General features: G+C 40.9%; 3 protein-coding genes across 8 annotated transcripts in view; 1 reads left to right on the forward strand and 2 right to left on the reverse strand.

Moving 5' to 3' along the window:
• Positions 1-3,987: 3,987 nt before the first annotated feature.
• LOC128436633 (zinc finger protein 239) lies at positions 3,988-7,603 on the reverse strand. 4 transcript variants are annotated; one of them, XM_053418425.1, is made up of 3 exons: positions 7,377-7,603; positions 6,490-6,540; positions 3,988-6,384 (listed from the first exon to the last, which is right to left on the reverse strand). In XM_053418425.1, the coding sequence occupies exons 2-3, from the start codon at positions 6,536-6,538 to the stop codon at positions 5,282-5,284; spliced, it is 1,152 nt and encodes a 383-aa protein (XP_053274400.1). In that variant the 5' UTR covers positions 6,539-6,540; positions 7,377-7,603; the 3' UTR covers positions 3,988-5,281. The 4 variants fall into 4 exon arrangements, with proteins under 4 accessions (XP_053274400.1, XP_053274398.1, XP_053274399.1 ...); XM_053418423.1 differs by having other exon boundaries at positions 6,490-6,547; XM_053418424.1 differs by having other exon boundaries at positions 6,490-6,547; positions 7,440-7,595.
• A 502-nt stretch (positions 7,604-8,105) lies between these two features.
• On the reverse strand, positions 8,106-14,773 carry LOC128436635 (TBC1 domain family member 24). Of its 2 annotated transcripts, none has more exons than XM_053418428.1 (11): positions 14,495-14,773; positions 14,070-14,275; positions 13,695-13,956; positions 13,490-13,603; positions 12,179-12,595; positions 11,850-12,089; positions 11,502-11,657; positions 10,462-10,525; positions 9,431-9,529; positions 8,985-9,294; positions 8,106-8,899 (listed from the first exon to the last, which is right to left on the reverse strand). In XM_053418428.1, the coding sequence occupies exons 1-11, from the start codon at positions 14,698-14,700 to the stop codon at positions 8,724-8,726; spliced, it is 2,250 nt and encodes a 749-aa protein (XP_053274403.1). In that variant the 5' UTR covers positions 14,701-14,773; the 3' UTR covers positions 8,106-8,723. The 2 variants fall into 2 exon arrangements, with proteins under 2 accessions (XP_053274403.1, XP_053274402.1); XM_053418427.1 differs by having other exon boundaries at positions 13,490-13,606.
• Positions 14,774-16,121: 1,348 nt separating this feature from the next.
• stx8 (syntaxin 8) overlaps positions 16,122-25,068 on the forward strand; it is a 39,332-nt gene continuing 30,385 nt past the window's right edge. For both annotated transcript variants that reach the window (XM_053418430.1, XM_053418431.1), the window contains exons 1-6: positions 16,122-16,233; positions 16,861-16,960; positions 17,077-17,171; positions 18,272-18,382; positions 22,460-22,593; positions 23,949-24,041. In XM_053418430.1, the coding sequence (XP_053274405.1) occupies positions 16,217-16,233; positions 16,861-16,960; positions 17,077-17,171; positions 18,272-18,382; positions 22,460-22,593; positions 23,949-24,041 (550 nt within the window). In that variant the 5' untranslated portion in view covers positions 16,122-16,216. The remainder of the gene's footprint in view (positions 16,234-16,860; positions 16,961-17,076; positions 17,172-18,271; positions 18,383-22,459; positions 22,594-23,948; positions 24,042-25,068) is intronic.

Consider the following 25,068-nt stretch of genomic DNA (forward strand, 5'->3'; position numbering starts at 1 on the left):
ATATGGCTGTGTAAACTTAATAAAATGTATATATTGTTAAAAAAATCTATATCCAAAACATTTTATAGAAGAGAATAAAATGTGATATATATAGAGTCTGACATATGCATACCTGGAAAACCAAGAGAACCAGACTGGTGGTGCATGCACAGGCCTAAACTGTGGTTCCATGACTCTTACATGTGTACATCTGGAACCGTTCTCTGGCTCTGCAGGAAGATGTATCTGATACACTTTCTTGTGCTGCTGTGTCATTTGTGAATTTCCTCTACGGAGGAGAAATTAAAGTACATCTTATCTTACCTTATCTTAAGTACATTAACATGTGCAAGACATTTAGTTTTTCATCGTTTTATTTGGTGCGATACTATCATTGGGAGGACATTATTATTTTTTATGATGTTTTGAAATCAAATTGTAAATCCCTCCATTAACCTTGACAGTCCACACAGCAGGTGAAGAAGGTAAAGTCAGCTCAGTTGCTGGGGGATGTTTGCGCCGCTGACTTCTTCCGCCTCCTTCACAACCCCACAATGTTGCAGACTCTCTACCACAATGAAGCATTCTTTGGTTTCTCTGTCTTCTCAGGCAGCCCCGTCTCCTTGGGTCTGGGATCAGGGAGAACATTGGAGAGAACCTCTTCCTGAGTGAGCTCAGTTCTGGAAACATACGGTTTATATCATTGGAAGACCTCATCTTAAGTAACCCTGAACTTCTCCAGCTCCTCTTGTAAATCGTTATTCTTCTTCTTCTCCTCCTGGAGCTCGGTTTTCAACTTCTCCTGGTGGGTCATATGACTTTGGCAGACCTCGTGATAAGAAGCTTTGAGCCTCTCCAGCTCTTCTTGGAGAATGTTCTTTTTCATCTTCTCCTCCTGAAGATCGCTGTTGAACTCCTCCTGGTTGGTCATATGACCTCGTTACAAGAAGCTTCGAGATTCTCCAGCTCTTCTTGGAGAGAGCTCTTCTCCTCCTGGAGCTCGGTGTCGAACTTTTCCTGGGTGGTTGTATGACTTTGGCAGACCTCGTTATGAGAAGCTTTGAGATTTTTCAGCTCCTCTTGGAGAATATTCTTCTTCTTCTTTTCCTCCTGGAGCTCGGTGTCAAACTTCTCCTGGGTGGTTGCATGACTTTGGCAGACCTCGTGATAAGAAGATTTGAGTTTCTCCAGCTCTTCTTGGAGAATGCTCTTCATCTTCTTCTCCTCCTGGAGCTCGGTGTCAAACTTCTCCTGGGCGGTTGCATGACTTTGGCAGACCTCGTGATGAGAAGCTTTGAGATTCTCCAGCTCTTCTTGGAGAGAGCTCTTCTCCTCCTGGAGCTCGGTGTCGAACTTCTCCTGGGTGGTTGTTTGACTTTGGCAGACCTCGTGATGAGAAGCTTTGAGATTTTTCAGCTCTTCTTGGAGATCGTTGTTCTTCTTCTTTTCCTCCTGGAGCTCAGTTTTCAACTTCTCATGGTTGTTTGCATGTCTTTGACAGACCTTGAGATAAGAAGCTTTGAGCCTCTCCAGCTGTTCTTGGAGAAGGTTCTTCTTAATCTTCTCCTCCTTGAGCTCGGTTTGCAACTTCTGCTGGTTGGTTGTATGACTTTGGCAGACCTCGTTACAAGAAGCTTCGAGATTCTCCAGCTCTTCTTGGAGAGAGCTCTTCTCCTCCTGGAGCTCGGTGTCGAACTTCTCCTGGGTGGTTGCATGACTCTGGCAGACCTCGTGATAAGAAGCTTTGAGATTCTCCAGCTCTTCTTGGAGAGAGTTCTTCATCCTCTTCTCCTCCTGGAGCTCGGTGATGAGCTTCTCCTCGTTTGCATTGCTGTACCTTTGTAACTGCTCCAGCTCTTGCCCTGTTTTCTTTTCTCTGTTAATGAACATTTCCTTCAGCTCTTTCTGTCGAAACAGCTCTCGTTTGTGCTCCTCCAACTCTTTGCTCAGTTTGATCCTCCAGTGGTACTCTGTTCTAAGGTTGGCATTCTCCTTGGCCAGCAGGTCTATGAGGTAGCTTATTTGTTGAGAAATACAAAAAGAGTTCTGCAGAATCTTAATGAGTCCTTTTAATTTACATGTATTTTTGGGTCTTTTTATAACCTTTATTTTCTCTTTAATAGGACTTAGGCTTAGTTGTGAAAGGGAAACAGAGAGAGTGGGGGAGGACATGCATAAATGGCCGCGGGTTGGAGTCTAATGGGCGTCTGCGGGTTGAAGGCTTTCCTCTTTGTAGCAGCAGCCTAACAGGTGGCTAAACGCAACCCCAAACAATTCTCTTCTTCCGGAACATTCCATTTATTCCTTGATCTCTTTATTTTTACATCTTTCCTTTCATTAGTCATATTTCATCACTCTTTGGCTTTTTTGTTAAAGTCTTAAATATGCAAAAATATTACATACAAAGTCTTAATTATGTTTAGCTATCTCTGAATTATTTTAATGTTTATATATATATATATTTGCCAATATATTGGTATATTGGATTTTTTACTCCCTACTATCAACATTGGCATCTGCACCATGAGTCCACATAGGCCGGGCTCTCAGGTTTTAGTTTTTGCGGACAGGACAGAGCAGGTAAATGAGTCGGTTCGGGTCTTAACTTAAACCTAACCCTAACCTTAAAACCAATTCTTAACCTTCAAACAGTCCTTTGAATTTGTGAGGAACAGCCAAAATGTCCTCATAATTATGGTATTGGACCAAAATTTGGCCTCAAAACTATAGATAGACATGCACAAGTTTATCATAATGATGAATCTGACCCAGGACAAACGAGATCCCTTGAAATGTCCACAGTTGAGGAGGCAGAGCGAGATTTGAGGCTCCGTCATATCTTTGTTTTTCAAATAATCAGTTTTCTCAACCCTTAACCCTTTTGACAATAATTCATTGACACAAAAACCCGTCAATGATATGAATTTCTTTAATTTATCATCTAGAGTAGCAGGGCTTCATCTGATTGGCCAAATATATTGACACGCAGAGAGTGAATGCATGGCCAATCGAACACCATTTATCGCAGTTTTGGCTGCCTAAGCAAACTAGGGCTACGTTGTAGCACTAACGGGGCCGAGCTCAGGCAATTTCAAGCCTGTTGCGGTCGGTGAAGAGAGAGCGATCGATGACCAAGCGCACGTCTCCGCGTTGCATGCGTTTGCGCTCTGCGGCAAAGATAAACGCTTCACTTCCTGTAGCCAGTAGGTGGCGCTGTGGTTTTAAGACATGATCTCTTTGTAGATGTCATCAGATGTCTAGTTTGGACTTGATTGGACCAGACCATGTCTTGGATACAGAAGCTCGTGTTTTGATGACGTGTAATCAAACTTTGACGCCACGCCACGGTCACACGGTCACACAGCCTTAAAACCATCTGAATATCTTCAAGGGGGGGATGTTAATACACACATGCAGTTTGAGTGAAATAGAACCATGAACACTAAGTTATTTTTTGTTTCACAGCGAGTTGATGAACTTTAATGCCACTCCATTAATATGGCATTTGATGAAAAGTCACAGTAATCTTATGCCTACATTATCAATGTCTTGAGACCCATTTGATACAGTTTGACATGGTTGAGGTCAGTTGTATGATGATCAGTCAAGGGTAAACCTAAGGGCTGGTTCCAGGGGGCGCTGTTGAGCCATTTTGCCACACCCATTTTTCAAATTACTCCAGAATACATACATGTTCACCACTTTCTAATTTTCTACAAAGTTTGGTAAGAAGTTCAGCATGTTAAAGCCCTCAAAAGCCAATTCAGTTCCGTAACAATAATAACTAGGGCTACGTTGTAGCACTGGCGGGCCCGAGCACTCGCACGTTGAAGCCTGTCGCCGTCGGTGGAGAGAGCGATCGATGACCAAGCACATGTCTCTGCGTTGCATCCATTTTGGGCTCTGCGGCAAGGATAAACGCTTCACTTCCGTCCGTCACGCGATATCGATCCTTGCCTGCTAATTGCTCATTAAGGACCAGGCTATCGAATAGCACATCACACTGTGAACATTTTATGTAAATTTAATGATAGTTGTAAAACAAAGCTTACTTCCTTTTGCCAGTAGGTGGCGCCATCACTATTATTACACACAGACACATAGATCTGTTCATGTAGGCGCTCTGATGTAGCGTGAGCAATTTTGTGTCAATTGGACAATGTTAACACAACTTAATTTTAACACTGATCAGTAGGTGGCGCTATGACCCTGAACTAATATTTATATGGAGCTGTTCAGATCAGGATTGTGATCATAGGTCAGTAGTTTGGAGCCGGTTGGATAAGGCAGAGTGGATTAACAAAGTACCTGTTTCCTGGCGAATCAGTAGGTGGCGCTATGACACTCTTGTCTTACATGTCTAGTTTGGACTCGAATGGACAATGCATGTCCGAGATACAGAACCTCGTGTTTTGATGGCGTTTAATCAAACTTTAATCAAACTTTCACATGTTCACACGAAAAATAAATCGCTAAATCAGTTTTTATCTCCATCTTGTTGTGATGACACTGATCTTAATTTGAGGTTAATCTGATGAAAGCCCTGGGACAAGTACATCATAGTAAAAATGTGGAATATGGCAAAAATGGCCACTAAATCCAAAATGGCGGGGTTCCTGTTTAGTCTAGCATATCTATCCATGAGACTTATTTGTTTGTTATGAAAAGACAAATGCCCAAATCGATTTTTGTACATGTCGGCCAATCGTAGTGCCGGGGCTGCCCGTTAGGGGGCGCTAGTCAGTTGTTTTGCCACGCCCATTCCTTAAAACCATATGAAAATCTTCAGGGGGGGGGATGTTGTTTCACACATGTAGTTTAAGTGAGATAGAACCATGAACACTGAAGTTACAGCAATTTCGTGTTTCACGGCGAGTTGATGAATTTTTATGCCACGCAATTAATATGGCGTTTGACGAAAAGTCACAGTTATCTTATGCCTTCATTATCAATGTCTTGAGACCCATTTGACACAGTTTGATACGGTTGAGGTCAGTGGATGAGGAGGAATACATCCAAGTTTAAGACAAGCCAAAAACAAGACATTTCCTGGTGCCACCAGGGGGCGCTGTGATTTCAAGTCTTAATTTCTATTGCCAACACAGATCAATAAAAATCAAATGCCAGAAATGGACCTTCAGCATTGTATCATAAAAAATACATGGAGAAGCGAATCGGAAACACCATGCTATGGATTTCTGTGAGCAGTAAAGTGAATCATTACAAACATTTAAAATTTGTTCTCAATTCACCACGAATTGGCAAATTGCTAACACAATGTTCTCTCCAGTAATATTCCTTTTCAACTACTGGGAATCTCAGAGGCTCCTTCCAAACTTAAAGTGTCTTTGGACATCTCCATAGACGTCTGCCCATGCGTGTGTGTCCTCTGGTGTCTGCTTAGAGAATGGCTCCATGAGAATTTGCGACCACAGGTGAGGCATAGATAGGGTCTTTCTCCCGTGTGCGTCCGCTGATGTTTTGTCAGAGACTTGTACCGTGTGAAGGTCGCCCCACATTCATTGCAAATATACTTCTCTGATTTAATGTGAACGTTTTGTTCGTGCTCTTTCATGTTGCCCAGCTGTGAGAAGCCTTTCCCACACACAGGGCAAAGATGCGGTTTCTCCCCCGAGTGGGTCAATTTATGAATGTTCAAATCCTGACGAGAGTAAAATCCCTTCCCGCAGATAACACACTTGTAGGGTCGTTCCCCTGTGTGCTTCCTCATGTGTCTTTTAAGCCCTTCTGAGCGGGAGAAGCAACTTTCACACAAACTGCATCTGAAGGGTTTCTCCCCGGAGTGGGAGCGGGAGTGCCGACGGACCTCTGAGGCCTTGAAGAAGCGCATCCCGCAGTCCGGGCAGCAGTGGGGCTTCTCCGGTTGCTCCTCGTGTGTCTTTTCATGTGCTTTGCAGTGACCTGACTCAGAGAATCCTTTACCACAGATGGAGCAGGTGAAAGGCCTCTCCCCCGTGTGCATCCGCTTGTGACGGATAAGTTTGTTCAGTTTACTGAACGTCTTCTTGCAGTATGAACACTGATGAGGCTCTTTTGGTTTCTTCGAGTGTGTGCGCTTGTGCCTCTCTAGCTTTGAAGGCCTGTTGAAGATCTTTCCACAGTCGGGGCAGGGATGCTTATTAGTCCTATTGTGGCAATTCTGGTGTCGGATCAGCTTCTCTTCTTGAGTGAAACTCTTGTCACAGTGCTGACACTGATGAAGAGTCTTAGGCTTCCTTGTGTGCACAGGTTTGTGCCTTTCTAGCTTTGATGGTCTGTCAAATACCTTCCCACAGGTGGCGCAAGGGTAACACTTGTCTTTAGTGCTGCTGGCTGGCGGCTTCGAGTCCTCTGTGTCACTGGAGTCTGATTCTGAGATTTCGTTCACAGAGATTTCTCCAGAACCTGATGAACAATCACACAGAAAAGAAAAACCTCTTAATACTTTACTCAGTGAACTGGGTGAACGGTCAGATTTATTGTTAGATATGAAGAGGCATCAACACTTACTTTCCTCTGAAGATTCTGTTTTAATGTCAGAAGCTGTGTTGGGGTCCATTACTGCAGCCTATTGATGGACAACAACAACAAAAAAACTCATTAGTATTGTCCAGCACTGTCTCAATGTTCTTCTCAGATATATCTACTGTAGCCCGAGCGATGCTAGATTTCTTTGGGCTGATAGATGTAAATATTGAGGAGCTGTGATATTGATGGACTTTGTTTAAACATAAACGCAAAATATGAGCAACAGTGCTACGGCTTCATCTGCCTGTATTTTTGTCTCCAAGATAAATTTTTAGAGAGACTTTTAACAGTTGGTGCATTTATATACACTTATAAAGATACATCTGAAATGATTTGAAGTATCAGTGTGTAGGATTTAGTGGGAGCGAGAGGTGATTTTGCAGATGGCAACCAACTGAGATCCCCCTTTCACTCTTTTACTTGGTTTGTCCAAGTCTGTGTTACTGTACAAACATGATGGTTGACCATGGGAGTTGTGTTTTCAAACATTAAATCATTAAATCTCTCTACTTTCACATGCCTACTTAAGCGTTGGACTTTTACCTGTACATCAGACTTGTCCTCTATCCCTGATGTAATGCTAAACAATAAAATGCATTGGCATTAAGGATGTATGAGATGCTGTTATAGGGAGCGCCTTCGACTCCAAGCTAGTCAGAGCTGATCGTGTAAACATGATGTCCCATCTGAACATTAGCAGTGCAGCTTGTGTGCTAACAGATCTTTAGCATGAATCCCTCTCAGGGTTAACGTTAGCTGTGGTACCGCCGCAGAGGCTTTTAAACGGAGGGTCGGTGAGTGTGTACTCGGGACACACGCATGCACACAAACAGACCTGAGCAACACTAGCTAACTTAGCCGAAGCTAACCTTGTCTCGTTGGCTCAGTGACCCGTTAAGAGAACGAACAGGGCCTGCGAGTTGGACTCCCACCTCTCTAATGATCCTTACAAGCAGCGCCTTTCACGTCTCTCTCCCGCAGAGCTTTACACGGGGCCTGTTTCATGTGAGAACAAGCTAATGGCTGCGGGTCGCTACATCGTAAACTGCAATATTCTCCTTCCCATCCTGGTGGGCGGACACCCGACGAGTCTCTGCCTGTGATTGGTGGAAGCTGAGGTTCTCCCCGGATTTTTAACCAATCATCACTTTGATGTATGAATCTAACCCAATCAGCGACAAGGTAGGGGCGGGTCATATATATATACTATATAATGTGAGTAGTTGTGGGTTTTTATATGGAATGCAGTTTGTGTGGGCTTGAGTTATCCTGCATGATAACAACACTGTATATACCTTTATATATGTACTCTTATAAAATCTCTTTGTATATAAACTCTATACGTGTATATGAATCTTATTTGCAGTTTATACATGATGCCCTCAAAGACCTTGTGTAAATTCTTATAAAGTTTTTTTTTTACATTTTACATTTACATTTAGAATATTCCTCTTCATGCACCACGTCACTGCTTTGTGCTCTGTTATTAAATTGTGCTAAGAAAGTGCACAATTCATTTTAGTTAAACGATTATTGACCAAGTTAAACTGACCAGTGGTGACCACGGATATAGTAGATACTTCCAAACCATACACTGATTCGCAGCCCTGGTATTTTTATTGTTGACATTGTTTCATTCATTTTTGTTATCTGTGCTGGTTTATTTACATGTTTGATCTGATCCCCAACCCCCCAAAACAAGCGCTCACTTCCAACAGCATTAGAACGCAGTTTTCATACAGTATATTCGAAAAATACATACGTTTACACTCAATATTTCTAAACTCGTTAAAAAGTTTCAATTTGAGTCCATCAAACAGTTCATTTAATTTAATGTTCAAAGTAATTACTTCAACATGTTAACTTAATATCATGTTTCATCCTTCCATCTCTGATAAGATGCTGAGAGGTTTTGTTTTGGTTCAGTTTCTTTTAACATCTTACACTTTATAATTACGTGAACCATGTGTATGCAAGCTTTTAAAGCTCAGTTATATATGCTATACAAATGAACTTGACCTGCAGACATCAAGTCAAGTCAAGTCTCCCTCCATTGCCTCTCAATATGTGCAGAAATTTGCATTTCTCAAAATAAATAAGACAATTACATAAAAAAAGTCAAGTTAAATGAAAAAGCATCAACAAAAACTGGTTCTGCGTTGAGAGGCAAAGGTTACGCAGTTACTACTCTCCCTCTCTCTCTCTTATCTTTTTTTTTACTGAGAGGGCAAAGACTGGGAAAAGGAAAAAGAGTTCTGGATGCCCCACACTTCCAGGGACTGGATCTTGAAATATCCCTTGCAGAGTGGGATGCTCTTGAATGTGTCACAATGCTCTGTGTGTCCTCCCTCAAGGTCTTCCTGCAGGCAGAGAGCATGACCCCCATCGCCACCTATAAGAAGAAATAAATACATCAGTACTCACAGCTTAGAGGCCTATGTGTTCTTTTAGTCTGATAATATCAGCAACTGACATACCAATGATGAGCTCTCTGTCGTTTCCTGCTATGAACATGTAGGCTTGTTGTCCCTTGGGCCTCTTTGGCTCTTTAGCAGTCATGGGCTCCTCTGACGGGGCAGTGAAGGGAATGGTCAGGTAGCTGGGGTCCTGGGGGGTCCCGGCAGGACAGGTCAGATTTGTGGTGGCTGTGGCGTAGGTGGTTTGCGACTTGCCGATTATGGACACCTGGGAGGGGGGGCTGTTGCTGATGCGAACCTGCTGTGGGGAAGCTCTTCTGGTCATGATGTTGATCATAGCCTGCTGGTAGTGCTCCATGCTGGGACGAAGCTGAAAGAGCAATCACATTTCTATTTGACACTCGGTTCCAGTTTGGAAGGCATTCCAGTGAATTACAGTGAACACACTGTATGAATAAATATGAAGTTAATACAAAAATTCACTTATTTGCGGGAATATGTCTCACCGTGAAAACAAAACATTCCCCAGTTCCAAAATATGTTAGTCCCTCATGGTCATGTTTACTTCTTTCTGTCATGTCCGTTGACAGGAAGGCCCCAAAGACCTGTGAAATGAGAAATACGAATATTTTATCACAACATAAAATGTATTATCATCATTATTAGCATCATGGACAATCCCTCTCACCCCCTCCACAAAACACTGGACAAGCTAAGGAGCAGCTTCAGCCACAGACTCATTCAACCCCGCTGCTCTAAGGAACGATAAAGGAAATCGTTCCTCCCAACCGCAATAAGACTATACAAATCCTCTACCTCTGTCAGAGCCACCATCACAGAACTGCACTAAATGTACCTGTCTCCTTGCACTGTGTACCCTGTAAAACACTCCGCTATGTGTTAATATAAACCATATTGATACTATATATCATTTTATACAATAATATTGTCTTTTGCACACTGTCTACATATTCTTACACTCATAGTATATTATATTATCTATTGTATAGTCGAATACTTATATTTATACCTCTACTATATATCATATCATATTATATCATACTCTTTGTATATTCTTTGTATATAATATTTATACATGTGTACATGTTATTATTATTATATTTACTATTATTATATATACTGTTGCTGCAATTATTACTATATACTGCTATTATACTGGTAGAATTACTATCATATATAAATATATATATATTATGTTATATTATATACTATATATACTGTACTATTTGTATATACTGTCTAACAATAACATTACCATCATATCATCAGTACTATTACCATCATCTTGCCACTGCACCTTATCTACCTATTTATCTTGTGTTCCGTATTTTTTTATTCTTTCTACCTCAATATTTTTTATTTTATTCTATTGTATTGTATTTTATTGTATTCAAATATACCTGCTGCTATGACGACTTAATTTCCCTTCGGGGATGAATAAAGTAATCTATCTATCTATCTATCACAGCATTTAAATGCTAATCTGAGATTAAAGTGTAACAACACGTCACGTTACCTCTTCATCGACAGTTTTGATCATCAACACTGCTGGTTCGTGTCCCTCCACATGTGAATAGAGTCTGTGGGAGAGAAAAGATAAGCAATCTTTCAGTTTGGCAATAGAAATCTGTAGATATGAGGCTTTCACAGACATTTTGGAATCAGTATATATATACATTTTTTCAAAATTTCGCTCCTGACAGGAGGTGCGAATTTGAGCATGTTAAAGCCCCCAAAAAGCCAAATCATTTGCCTGAAAAAAATAAAAATAATAATCCTTACAATTTCAATAGGGCTTCACTGTCTGTCAGTGCCTGTCAGTGCTCGGGCCCTAATGAAAATATGTATTTATGTTAACTATATTTAAAATAAAGTTGTTCAAACTGTCAAATATCATGTTTGAAAACAACATCTTAGAAATGATTGTCAACTTATTTATTTATTTAATCAATTAGTTATTTATTTATTTATTGGTACCAACATTATTTTGACCCAATATTGGCATTGGCCCACAAAAAATCCATGTCAGTCAAGCTCTGTTATTATTAAGAGAAGGTGGAAGGTTGAAATTTAAGATCTTTTAATGTGAAATTTCCAAACTCAAACAAAACTTTTTTTTTTAAGAGTTTATCATTTCTTCAAGGCAGCATTTGATTTCTTTAATTTACTACACAGTGTGTAACAAAAGTAATCGATGGCTAAACACTCATGTCGGAAGTATTGGTTTCAACTTCAGGCAATTGCGTACATAAACCTTTGTCACCATTGAACTGTAAGTCACCTGGCATTCTCACTCAAACTAAACATGTTGACAGTGAAAACACAGGCCCTCTCTCTGTTGCGTAACTAGTGCCTGGAAAGTGCTGAGACAAGGTGTTCAGTGGTTATTGATCCATGTTGACCTGCCCTCATTTAGTTAAAGTATGGGATGACAAGATAGAAAGATTTTGACAGTGGAAGAGACCCCTCAGGTCGTTAATCATGTCTGTAACAACAGCTTTTAGTGACATTGATAGTTTCTCAGTGGGATTATATCATTGAATAAAAGATACTTACGAGGCGAGGCTTCTTCCGTGTTCAGCCGTGCTAAACAGCCTAATGGGACTGAAAAGGGCAAAGCGCTCAGGTATCCAGGCCCAGACGACTCTCATCTCGGTCCCTGTCACAACACTGGAGCTGAAGTTTGAGAAGTCCACTGTCTCCACCGTCTGCCTTTGGGAACATTCAAAAATAGTAATGACATCAGAAACTGGGATTCAAATTGGATCTGTTTCAACATTTGAAATCACACATCGCCTTGTGCCTTTTCATAAATATTTCTGTTTATCATTAAAGGTTCTGTACATTTCATCACAAGATAGTACTCCCTGTGGCTGTTCTACATCAGTTTCTGCATGAACCAACCTGTTCTGGTGGATGCTGACACCTTTTTGCATGAGAGAGTCCTTGTTGGCATTGAACAGGAGGTTGAGCTCTCTCCGCGTGGCCATCGGGATCCCGAAGGCCTCTTCTAGAAGTTTCTCCACCGTGCAGTGGCGATCGACATTCTGCACGAACCTTTTCATGTCCGTTCTGAAGTCCTCCACGTCGGCCACTCGAGACGACACGGACACTTTGTAGAGACTGAGCAGGGCCAATGCCACCCTTTAAATTGAAAGATTGTGAAGGTGAGGTTATGTCATGAGGAATCATATTGTTGTCAGTACTGTTATGAAAAAGCCGTAGCTGCAAACCTGTATAGGACCTTGTAGCCTTCCAGGAGGTAGACATCCAGCACTCTGATGGCGTAGGTGAAGGGAAGGTAAGCAAAGATCCACATGATCCAGTCCGAGTAAAATTCAAAGAGGTTTTGGTGAGAGCTAGCGATGAGCTTACGGATGCCGCGGCAACACCTGTTTGCAAGGTCACCAAAGGTCATACAGGAGGCGCGGTACATGAGGAAGCTCTGGTCGATGTAACGCTTGTTGGGGTCATTGTAAGTGATGAGTCTGGAGACGCTGTAGAAACACTCTGCTTCATCCTGGCTGAAGTGGAGGATGAGGGAGACCAACGCAGGCAGGATGGGGCAAAAGTTCATGTCCGGGAAGTGTTTCCCGAGGCAAAGAAGAATCTTCTTAACAGAGTTCAGCCCAGTTTTGTTCAGACAGTATCTGAAAGGAAAGACCAAATACAGCAAGTATATATTACATTTGATGTGTCAAATTAATTGTTTAAGCCCATGTAACCATAAATAGCCAAAAATCGAATCAGCTCTGTCTTTTCCTGACCTGGAAAAGATTATTCATGCCTTCGTCTTCTCACGCCTGGAATACTGCAATGTACTTTTAACATGTACCAGTCAATTGTCAGTGTCTTTTCTTCAGTTGGTATAGAAAGCTGCTGAGGCTCATATTTCTCCAATTCTTGCCTCCCTTCATTGGCTGACAGTTAAAATCCAGGATTGATTTTAGGATTCCTTTAATGACTTTTAAAGCTCAGTAAAGTCTAGCCCCCAGTTATATTACAGAGCTGCTAACTCCCTTTAAGCTACAAATCGTAATCTCAGATCGTCTAACCAACACGTTCCTAAGTCAAGGCTGGTAACTAAGGGTGGCCAGGGTTTGCCTCTAGGACCCGAGGACCCTGGAATTCCTCGCCAAAATCAAATTTTTATATATAAACCATTTAATGCCTGATTTTAACGGGTTCTTTGCAAAGCACTTTGTGACCTTGTTTAGATAAGAAAATAAGTTTTATTATTATCCGGACATCATATTTGTTATTTTTGAAGCTCAAATCGCTGCGACTTAATGTAAAAGTATTTGACAACTACGACAGAGGGCAACAACTGAGCTGTGGCACTTTTACATAATCATTTGATTCTTAAATCCAATTATGGTCACTAAACTTTTAAACTAAACTAGAGTTTATTACATTTCTTTGTAATTATTGTCACACTTGATGAAACATGTTTTTTCAGGAACAGCTTCTTTTATCATCATGTTATAAATGTATTATAGCAACATGTCCAGGATACATGAACAAATGTTATATCAAAAGAATACCTGGGTATTTCTTCTCCCTCCATGTACTCTGGGACTGGGTGGGGGCTGATCTTCTGTTCTCCAAAGAGCTTCTTGGCCAGATCATAGTAAACATCTCTGTCTGAGGTGATAGCCCTGCTGCACATATCACATCAGTCCACAATTAGATGATTTGACGGAAAGGTAACATATTAAATTCATGATGTTCAGTGTGCTTCAACTTTACCTGCAGTTGAGGCTGTGAATGATGTGGTAGTAAGCCTTGGCCCTCAGTGTGTGCGGTGTGGCCCAGAATCCCTCTCGGCCCATGGTTTTCAGCTGCTGGTGCTCGCTCCTCAGGATCTGCTGGTACCTTTGTGCAGCTTCAGGATCAATCTTCTCCCAGTCCACAAACTGTCCATACTTCATTCCCGAGTTGGAACTAATCTCCCAGTTGTCCGACTCGGAGATAGTTATCATCGACACTGACTTGAGATTGCCTTTACTGCCTACACAAGCAAAACATGCAAACATACCTTTAATTTGTATTTTTCTAAACACTGCTTGTTTGTGTTGGTGCAATTTTCCAATATCACGTCATTATAAAACATTATTTTCGTACCATTAAGTTCTCCAGAGGGTGACAACTTGTTTGGTTTAGACTTGGACTTCTTGGCGGTGACGCGAACCCCAGCTCCATCCTTGTCTTTATTCTCCTGTTGATGTAGTTGTAGGGAACTTGCTCTCTGTCTTAGAGGACTGAACCTGTTGAAGTTTCCCACGTCATTGTCGCTGCTAATCTCTGGTGTCTCATAACTGTAAAAAGACCTGTTGAGCAGTTGATGCAGTGTTAATGATTTATTCAATAGTACTTATACTCTTTTGTGTCTGTTCTTGTTTTGTGCCATGATCTATCTTGCAATTTTGCTCCAACACTAAAACACAAATCCACACAAATGTAAATAAACAAGCCTGCTGATCCCTGCTCTAATATCTGTTTAGTCTGGATTTAAAAGTTTGTTTATTTATGTAAACGCAAAAACATACCTGGAGCGAGGTCTTGGACAGGTTTGCTCTGTCTGCGTCTGCACACCATAGTCCTTGTTTTCCTCTGGGCTGTAATAGGAATGAGATCTCTGCCTGTTTCTTCCTCCTATGATACTGTCCAAGTCTTGGTCAGAGGACGTGTGGAGTGAGACCGAATTCATGTTTCCACAATGGGAGAATTCGGGTGTTCTCGAGATGTCAATCATGTCCGGCTTCTTCTTCAAATAAGCGCAGGTTTGAAGGTAACTCGTCTCCTGGTATCTCTTGCACAGAGCGAGGATCAGGGCTTTATATAAGCCTGTGGGCTGTGGCCACGTGAGACGAGCAGGGTTTGTTTGTGGTGATTTGAGTCACGGAGAGTGAACAGCGTCTTTTTCTGAGAAGAGAGCATTCCATCTCTGGACGTCATGCACAGTGAAGTCAGGGTCAGAGACAACATACAAAAAAATAACAACATCCAGATCACATCAAAAAACACAGGCACCTCTTTAAAAAACACATGACGTGAAATGTCCTTTAAATAACCTTGCACTAATAACAATGTTAATAACTGTTCCCCCCCTAAATGTTACACACAACACATTCACCTGTTTGCTATTGGTATTAACACGTCTTGATTCTGTTTTATTAAACTTGTTTTTTTCCCAGCAAAATGTATCAAAAAATGAATTAATCCAAATAAGGTAGTCGATAAGAGGTGTGTAATCATGTTGTTGTTTCTGTGAACCTGCTGCTGGTGTCTCATTGAAATGCCAACTGAATCTATTCTGAGAAATCTTCTAAAGCTTATTATTCTACACAACAGATATTTGTTTTGATCCAAACACGACTCCTGTTTGGTTGTGAAACATAAAACCTCCACACGTACTTATCTCATATGTGGGTGTCACATGTAGTCGAGTTCAAACAAACTCTCAAGCCTCCAGGAGTAGAGGAAAGCATGCTGTCATTGCTTCAAGTGAATTTACCAGTTTATTTTTATTTTCTGTGTCAACTGCCATGTTGCTCAGAGGCTTTTAAACAAAAATGGAGGCTCTTTCTTAAAGGTTGACTTAATTCACACTTCTTCCATTAAGAGAAGAGGACGAGTGGAATGGGGCTGTGTGCAAGGAATAAATGCTCACAGTAAACATACTGCTTCAGGTTTATAAAGGCTCATTAAGGTATTAAAAACATTTGTTACTTTTCTTGCTAAATGTTAGAGGTGCAGTTGTGTGTGACTTGTACATTTTTGTAAAAATCTTGTTTATCTCCACCAGGGAAGTTGTGTCTAATAACTCATAAGTTACAATTCGCTTTATACCATTCAAAGAAGCTCACAAAATGATTTGCCTGGCGTAGAATAAAATTAACAAAACAAAACTTAATTAACAAATTGCATTGTATTTCCTCAGCATAGTGGCTTTAATTGTTTTTTTTAAATATAATGTTTCTGTTTTAGAATCTTTGGTTTCTTTGTTGAGATTGTTCCATAAACTGTATATCTATATTAATATCATGTCAAATTTAAGAAATTGAATCGAGTAAACAACATTTCTTCTTTAATGCGCGATTTTAAATTGTTTTGCAAACCTTAAAAAAAAAAAATCGGAGCCTGGAGTCAAACGCCCCTCTCCTCTTGCCGTAGTGACGTCACACCCAAACAAGCTCCAGTCAGCTGGTGGATTCTGTCGGATGGTGCGAACCAGCTGGATTCTCTCTTCGTAAACCACCTTTATCACAATGTCTCAGGATCTGTGGTACGTGATGAGTCCGACGGCTGTGAAACTTTAACCCGACTGTCATATGTGCGACTTAAAAAGACGTCCATAGCCCTGGAAGCTCCTCTTTCTGTAGCCTGTTAGCAAGCAGATGCTAGGTCTTCCCCATAGACATTCACGCTAACGTTAGCCGAATACAACGACTTCCAGCTTGAACAAGACATTACACACTTGTCTTTGTACGTGTTGTAACTGACCGGGACAAAGAAAAGCTTTTATTTCTTCTCTTCGTGTTCAAACTTAGTAACGTTACTGGAGTTGAACGAGAATAATGGAGCAATGCTACAACTGTCACATGATGAATGGGACACAACATTATCTCTCCGATGCTCTTAAGGAAGTATTGCTTAACAAAATGGAGCTAGAGGGGATTTACTGCATTAGGTTCAAGATAAAATACATTTCAGGTATTTATAGGTTGCACTATATTAGGAAACACACATATCTTCCCCTTGCACAAACCCATTGGCCAGAGATTCACTCCTTTGTTTTCTTAATTGCCACATGATCACCTTCTTGCCTCCTGTGTTATCGTTGTGTTTGCTTGCCCTAACACAGTGATGGCTCTGTTTTCACGACCCCTCTGGCCCGCTCTTTCACTTGTAGGTTACAGAACTACGATGCCACTTGTCGCCTGGCGCAGGAAATCGCAGAAAACATTCATGAGCGGAACAGGCAACAGAGGACAGGGGGAAACCCCGCCAAGGTGAGCTGTTTCCTTTACAGACAAAGTTCAACTGAAAATACCATTGTCTTCAAGTTTCTCCTGAAATAGTCAGGTTTGTCTTTAAGTCAGTCAGTGTCAATGTCTTTTCTTTTCAGATCAACATGACGCTACGGGCGTCACTGCAGAAGCTGAAACAGAATATTGCCCAGCTCAAAGAGGGCTTGTTGCGAGCTTCCTCATCTCGACGCATGTATCCTTTTTTCGAAAAAAGTGGTAGAGGTCATGAGACCATGGCTGCAGTAGAATGGCTTATGTTGCTGAGGAAGTTTTCTGACCGAGTGAAATGACCCAGAGTTATTTAAGTCAAAGTCATGATACAAGTTGCTTGAATTCTTTAAATGATAAGGAAAGGAGCTTCAATGTCTCATATCTTATAACTATTAGCATAAGGTACACTGGATCATCCTTAATGAAAGCAAAAGAGAAAATTCCTTTAAAATTTAAGGGAACGCACAACTGTACCTTCACCAGGGCAGACGCACGTAAACAATAGTCCAACTATACTTGTGACATGACTCCAACACTGATGAAAGTGGCCAAGCTTTCTACAAATATAGATTTATTCTCATGTAATCAGTTGAAAAACAAGCATATTTAATTTCTTGTTAATCATAACCATAACATCATATAGAGGCTCCATCGATATTGTGTCTCTCTCACAATCCACATATTGTAGAATGGACACAAAAATTCACTATCTAACAAATGTTGTAGAAAGGTAAAAACCACCCATGCCAGGAGACCACAGTATACTTATGTTTGAATATAGTTTCATTCAGTTTTCAAATTAGTCCTTATTTTTATTGAATTGTTATTTTAATGGCTTGTCTTGATGTAATTGTTTATTTCTTGAATGCTATTATATTATTTCAACATCTTAATCCTATTTGATTGTTTTTGTTTATGATTTCATTGTCAACAATATTAAATTTCCAGGTATATAATTCATGGTAAATGTTCCCTGTTGACAACTTAAGAGGTGTGATTCTGTTTGGGCCAGTCAACATTGACCTTTAATTTGAGTGACTACTGATTTTTAGACAAATAGTGTAAAGGAGATTGCATTAGCTCCACAGTTGTCATCTCCTAGATTCTCTGACTCTTCAAGTGCAGACCATCACAACATGTTGGGATGGAGGTTTCTCTCACTTGCAGTAGCAGTTGTATTCCTATAGAGTGCATCAGAGTGTTTTAGAACATGTCTACACCCCAACACCTGAACAGTTTCCTCTCAGGAGGGTTTTGTAAGTGATGTTGACCCTTTGCATGACCTTAACACGACCTCTTCAGAATGCAGTCAGAAGCTGACAGGAGGCAGAACCTCATCGATGACCTGCTAACCAGAGAGAAGCAGGTCAATGCCACCTTCAAGGGAGACATCGCAGAGCCAGAACCTTCCAGGTATTTAAATATAGGCAGAACATTTTATCTTAAATTAGAGGAACAACCAGTATTTACACATCTCACAAGGCATTATCTGATGTTATGATTCAGATTGCACAAATAACTATATTTCTTCATTTAAACAGTTTGAAAAGTTTGAATCTAAACATAATTATCAATGTAGCACTTGATTTCAATTCATACTAATAGCTCGCTTCTCCATCTCCTTGTAGAAGGTAGGAACTTGGTGAGTTATGCACAGTAACCAAGCCAAGTTATAGTCTGTAATTGTGCACATAGATGTTTGTCAAAAAAAGCAATGGGCTTTAATGACAAGCTTTTTGTTTAATTGGTTCAATAAACTCCTGGAATATTTCCCCTATATGTCACTGTCGAACAGTATTCCCTGTCTGAGATCTTCTTTTAAAAATGTCAAATCTAGCACTGATTGCCCAATTAAAAATAATGAATCCTCCTTCTCTTGTCTATCTCCTTGACCAGAAAGGTCATAGGCTTTGTTTTCTGCCAGTGTTCACCAACTTCGTGTGAAAGTCTTTGCACATCCGGTCTGACCCATGTGCCATGACCTCTCCCTGTGCTATCACTTGGAAGGAAGTCTGTCTGTCTGCCATTTTGACAAGGCGCTTAACTTCATAGCTAATTCTTCATGAAGAGATTTGTTCGCTTTGCACTGTTGATCACACATTTGGCCCCTACACACCAACACACACACACACACACACACTCACATGCACAATCACGTGTGCATATTTATGTCAATATAAATTACTCATGTTGTGGGGAGTCTGTAGTTAAATGTTCCAAATGGAGACATATTGTTTGACACAAGTTTGGACTTAGGTTACCCTGAGTTATAGTTGGGTTTAGGCAAGTTATAGTCATAGTTAAGGCCAGAGTTAGTCTCCTGGAAATAAATTTCACTCAACATAATGTTTTCTGAAGTCATGGAGATGACTTTTTGTATGTGTGCTAATGAACAGGGATGGAAGGAGTGATTTTACAGCTTATAACTCTTCACTGAGCATTTATTTTATAGAACCTGTTGACCAAGGACTGTATATACAGAAGGACGACACGTCTCCACTTCCTTACACTGTATAAAAACAAAGCTAAATTGTCTTGGATACGGGTGCTGTCATTTTTAGTCTGTGCACTAATGATCATGAATTGGAGCCACAGTATTAAGGCGCCATTGCTGCACACGTCTTTCAATCATGAATTCTCAGCCCCTTTTTATTGATTCAAATAAAAAAAAAAAAAAAAAACATATAATGAATAAAAACTTGTACGTACATCAATGTGATAAGAAGGACCTAAAATAACAGAAACCTTTTTATTTTTTTATTGTATTACACGTGTAATAATGGCCCTTGTCCAAGCTGATAACTTGGAGGAGGCAGGGTTTATGACCTTAACCGCAGCCAGCCGCCTGAAGGTGATTGAGATGTTTTGGCTTCACTTTCGGGAGCTGTCATGTCATCCCTCTTTATATACAGTCATTGTTATAGATGTAACCAAGGAGCTTGATGCCTCAACTGTAATCCTCATGTGTTATCATATGTGTTTGGGTAACAGCTTTAAAGAACCTCTGGCAGCAGACAGTCATTACTTTGTGTGTGGTTTGACCTTGAGCTGGCTAGGTGATATTTGTTTAGGATCCTACTCAAGGTTCTTATGTCTGTTCCGTGACAAAAAAACCTGCTTCATGGCTATAGATTATTTTTGAGCAGTTACTGAAATGATAGTAGAACTAGACCAAGCGGTTTGATCCGATCAGCCGAGTGTAGTGCACCACTTTCATTGAGGCCTTGGAATGAGACTTGGTTTTGGGATTGATCTGCCTAGCTTTGTTTTGCTTTGACTTTCATCTTTTTACAGACCACACACCCGTTTACATAAAAGGCTCTATAGAAAGAAAAAAAAACTCAGATGATATCTGCTAATAAATTTGCTTGGCACACTGTAATTATGTGGTCGTATGGTTTTTAGTTTGCTCATTGTGACCTAAGTTTAATATTGATATGTGGTAGGTAATTTAGATTTCTGGGTAAGAGCCATTCCCACTGTGTGGTCTTTGTGTGCTCTGTTTTTGACAGAATGTGCGAGGGGGGTGGATTGGCCATGCTTGGATAATCTAAGCTGCTCTCTTATTTTGTGAGCATTTTCAGTCGAGGAGGTAGCAGAGGGGACTTTAATCTAACCTGAAAACAATGTGTTTTAAGCATCTCCATTTCAGATTAAGTCAAATGATCATGGCGCCTAGAGTTTAAGGCTCTTTTCACCCTGTCGCTCCTCAGACAAACCTTTCCTCAGTTATTCACTAACCTATCCTTTGCATTCGATTGCAGTGAAACTAGTTGTAATTAGTTAAATCTCGCCTGTCCAAGTCACTCAGTCAGGACCCGGCTGCTCAGGCTCCGGTGGCGGCAGTCTAGTGCTTTGTGGCTGCCAAGAGATGTGCCTGAGTGGTTTTGGCACTCCCCACTCACTGGTTAATTGGATCTTCACACACTGGGAACTTGCATAGAGGAAGTGGAGGCCTGGCACAAAGCGTCATAGTAATCAAACATGTCAGTGAGATTACACCGAACGCCTTGTTTCACCTACTCCTCTGATGGTATCAGGCTCAGCCAGCTTTGTGCATTGTCTCACAATGCTTTACTGACCACTTCAAAAGCAGCGTGAAGTAGTATTCACACTGTGAGATGCAGGAGTTGGGCTGAGCTAAAAGCTGCATCATGCAAAAAATGACAGTAGCTAAGCAAAAGAACAAGATTCAAAAGTTTTAAGGTTTTCAATTTGAAGTAGTGTGTTTATATCACTGATCTATGCAAGCTGGATATTGATACTCAAGGAACCTACTTAAAGTAGTGTTATTCAATGTTATTTTAGGGTAGCAGGTTTGCATGTTCTCCTGTGTTATCTATATACCGCTGCTTCCTTCCACAGTCCAAGGACAGGCAGGTTAGATTAACTGGTGACTTCAAATTGGCTGAAGGCAGTAGGTGATCAGTTCATTCCTACCAGGAGGGGGGTAGTGGCTCCCGAAGATAGAGATTGGAGCTGATGGGTTAGGAGGTGGGGGGGTGCTGAATCCTGACTGCCTGCTGAATAGTAAAATCTTTATGGATGGCCACAAACCACCGGCCACTGCTGCCGGTAGGACTTCTCTTGGTGCTGCCGCTGTTCAGTCTGACTGTGACCAACACAGATTTCCTTCCCCTCAACCCCCCATAAAGGTTTAAGTGGTAAAGTTAATGGATGAATAATTTGACAATTATTTCGATTGTCGCTGATAAGACTTTTGCGGCTCTGGTCACTTTTCCTCCCCTTCCCTCTCAGCCGACATTGGTTAAATCCAGCCCTACGCAGAAACCCTGAACCCATCACCGCCAGACAGCCGCAGGAGGGGGTCAGAAGCACAGCTTTAAGCTATTAGGAGAAGAATAGTTTTCAAACCACACAGCAGTGATTAGCACTTCACAGCGCAGTACAGAAAGTTCTCTGGTCTGTCACTTCGTCAGAGTGAAACCTCCCCAGCAGCCCACGTTCCTGTGACAGATTTACATCCACTGTTTACACACAGCGCTAGCTAACCTGGTAACTTTCAATCATTCAGAAACTTAAAAGACAAAATGAGCAAATAAATAGTTTGCCTGTGATCTGAAGGCTTTTGTTGATATGAAAGAGTGCAATATTGAAAAAGGGAACATGCTCCATACAGATGTGTTTTCTGTATGAGTTACACAGATGTGTATTTTACCCCAATTGCAGCCAGACACATTGACTGTGTTTACTTCCACAGCCAAATCTAACTGATGTGTGATGAGTGTTTTAGACTTGTGCATTGGAACGGTGATTGACAGACCAAGAAAGCACTTTTCAAAATCTACTTTCAGCTGCGGTGCACTGTTGGGTGATTTGGCCTTGAAACTTTAACAGCATTTGCTCTGCTTTTTAAGTAGGAATAATAATGTCATGCTCTCCAAAATCAATTTTTTACTTTAGTCTGTTCTTTAGAAAAATTACTTAGTGAGCATTTGTGAAACAAAGTCTTGATATGATGTGTCGCAGGTCAACGTTGATGGCTGGAGGTGCAGGAGCGAGTGGGGGTGTTACAGCCAACCCCTGGCTGGTCAACGAATCAGAAGAGACCAGAGGGCTGTCGTTTGGGGAAATCAAACATCATCAACAACGAATCATTGAAGGTAATGACCAATTGTTTCATACCAGCCAAAATTGATAATATTTTCTGAAATCTTCCTTAATCAACATTAAACAGCAAATATTTACATGGCAACCATCTATAGCTCTAACATTGTCCTGCATCAGTGGGGTAATATTTGTATGACATATTTGCCCTCAAACAGCATGTATGTCATCGATATACACAGCATGAAAGCCCTATCATAAATGAATGCAACAGATAGAGTATATCCCCTTTTAGGGCACATATTCAAGGGGAATTCCAGTATTTTTCAACCTGGGCCCTATGTCTATATATGTTACTCAGTAAGTTTCCAGAATAACAATGAAAGCTTTTTATTGGACGTACCACAGACTGTCACAGTTGCCCCATAAGATTACATCATAGCCAATGCCGCGGTGTAGCAGCAGCCAGAAGTGTTTTAGTTTTATAACTACCACTCATTTACACACCCACATTTATAAACATAGGGCCCAAGTTGAAAAATACTGGACCTTAAAGACAGATGATGTAAAATAAACCCCACAGGAGGAGTTGATAAGCTACAACAGATATAAATAGTGTATTGTACACCAGACATGAACTCAGCTGTATTGGCTTTGCAGATCTGTGCTAACATATAAAAGCTGATCATCTAGAAGACATACCGTAAGCCCTTGTCTACTTTTTCCTTTTTCTCATGCTCTGACATGAGTTGAACATCCAGACGTTAGTTCACCTGTCTCCATGTGACATTTCATTGCTATGTCTCCTCTATGACTCTGGTTACTGTCGGTTTGGGATCAGAGATTCCTGTCAAGACAGTGAAAGTGAACCACATTGATATTGAGTCCCCTGTGGGATTTTGGGGGATTGGGTAATGGTGAATGCCTGAACCTGTGGCCGTGAAAAGATCCTGTGGTAGAGAGTGTGTCAAACTTGGAAACCTACAGACAGAGGCCGCAGCTTTTCTTTTCTCTCCTCTCCTGTTTTTCCTCTCCACCTTGGTCTACCACAGTTATAATAACAGGAGTAGGTCTGAGTGGGGTAAAGTACTGAATGACTCACATGTGGCACTGAGCTGGACCCCAACAGCCTGTCATCCCCATTTCCTAAGTAGTTGCTTCATTATATCACCAGCAGAGTTTGCTGTAATTGCTCCCTCCTTGCAGTTGAATAAAAAAGAAGAAGGATTGCAGCATTACCAACTACTAAATCACGAACTGATTCTTGTGCAAATAAGTCTTTTGGTAGTCACGTTGACTATTTTCCTTTGAATATTTTTCTCGGTGTTGTTTTCTGGCACTACATTATTTCTGTCTCTGTGTCCAATTCAAACGTGTGATTTAAAAAATATATTTTTCCCTGTCTTCTCAGCCCAGGATGCAGGCCTGGATGCACTAGCAGCTGTCATCAGTCGACAGAAGATAATGGGCCGGGAGATTGGCAATGAGCTGGAGGAACAGAATGGTAAAGTTTTAATGTGCATGTGTGTCTGAACATATCGGTCAAAAACATTCCAGACCCATTACATGCGGTAGTGTGAAAGCAATCAGACGTTTTTGTCCTGCAGTGGAACGACTTGCCTCATGTAACTTTGCTGAACAGTGATACACCCTCAAACCTCTGACACACACACACACACACACACACACACACACACACACACACACAAACACACAAATTACCATTACTAGAATAAGTGACCTCATATTTCTTTCACGACCATGTCCAGTACCAATGATCCTTTGTCATACTTCCCGCAAAGTGATACTTCATTTCTCTAAAATTCATTGAATTTTGCAGAGTTAGAGTTTTATGTTCTGGAAACTGAATCTACTGGGGGCTAATGGCGTTGTGACTTTTTTCTGGCTAAATGCTTCTCACTCGTCCATTAATAGCCTCCATCACAGATACTGTACAAAGTGCTACACAGAACGGCGTGCATCATTCCAGACGCGTTTCCTGCTCAAAAAGCTGCTACTTGAGACGTTACACTTTTGTACGATCATTTGTCAACCAGTGAACAATTAGATCCTTTAATGCATCGCTCTCAGAAGATTCTAGCAGTTTATTTACAGAGAGTTTTTATTTACAGAGAGGATGCACACGTGTATCATCACGTATCCAACCGGCACACAATGTGGGAATGTACTGATCAATGAAGCTTGAAATCATTTGAAACTTCTTATTTATGGTGATCAGATAGTGAACTAGGTCCTTTTTATGATATTATGGGTTTCATGAGAGAAACATTAGAACCTCAGGAAACAAAAAGCTTCCCTTCTGACAAGCAGGGAGAGAAAGTGACACCTTCACTAAGGTCAGAGGTGTCACTCAATGTCCGCAATTTTAAAGAAAGTGATGGAAATTCATGGATCATTGTCAGGATTAGTGCCAGAATGTAATTTCCTGTCTAATGTTCCATCCTTCCAGCAAGTTTCGTAGAAATCTGTTTTGTAGTTTGAAAAAGCCAACCGACAAATAAATAGATAGG

The sequence above is a fragment of the Pleuronectes platessa genome, chromosome 3, assembly GCF_947347685.1.
Source record: "Pleuronectes platessa chromosome 3, fPlePla1.1, whole genome shotgun sequence".
In the NCBI taxonomy this organism is placed as follows: Eukaryota; Metazoa; Chordata; class Actinopteri; order Pleuronectiformes; family Pleuronectidae; genus Pleuronectes; species Pleuronectes platessa.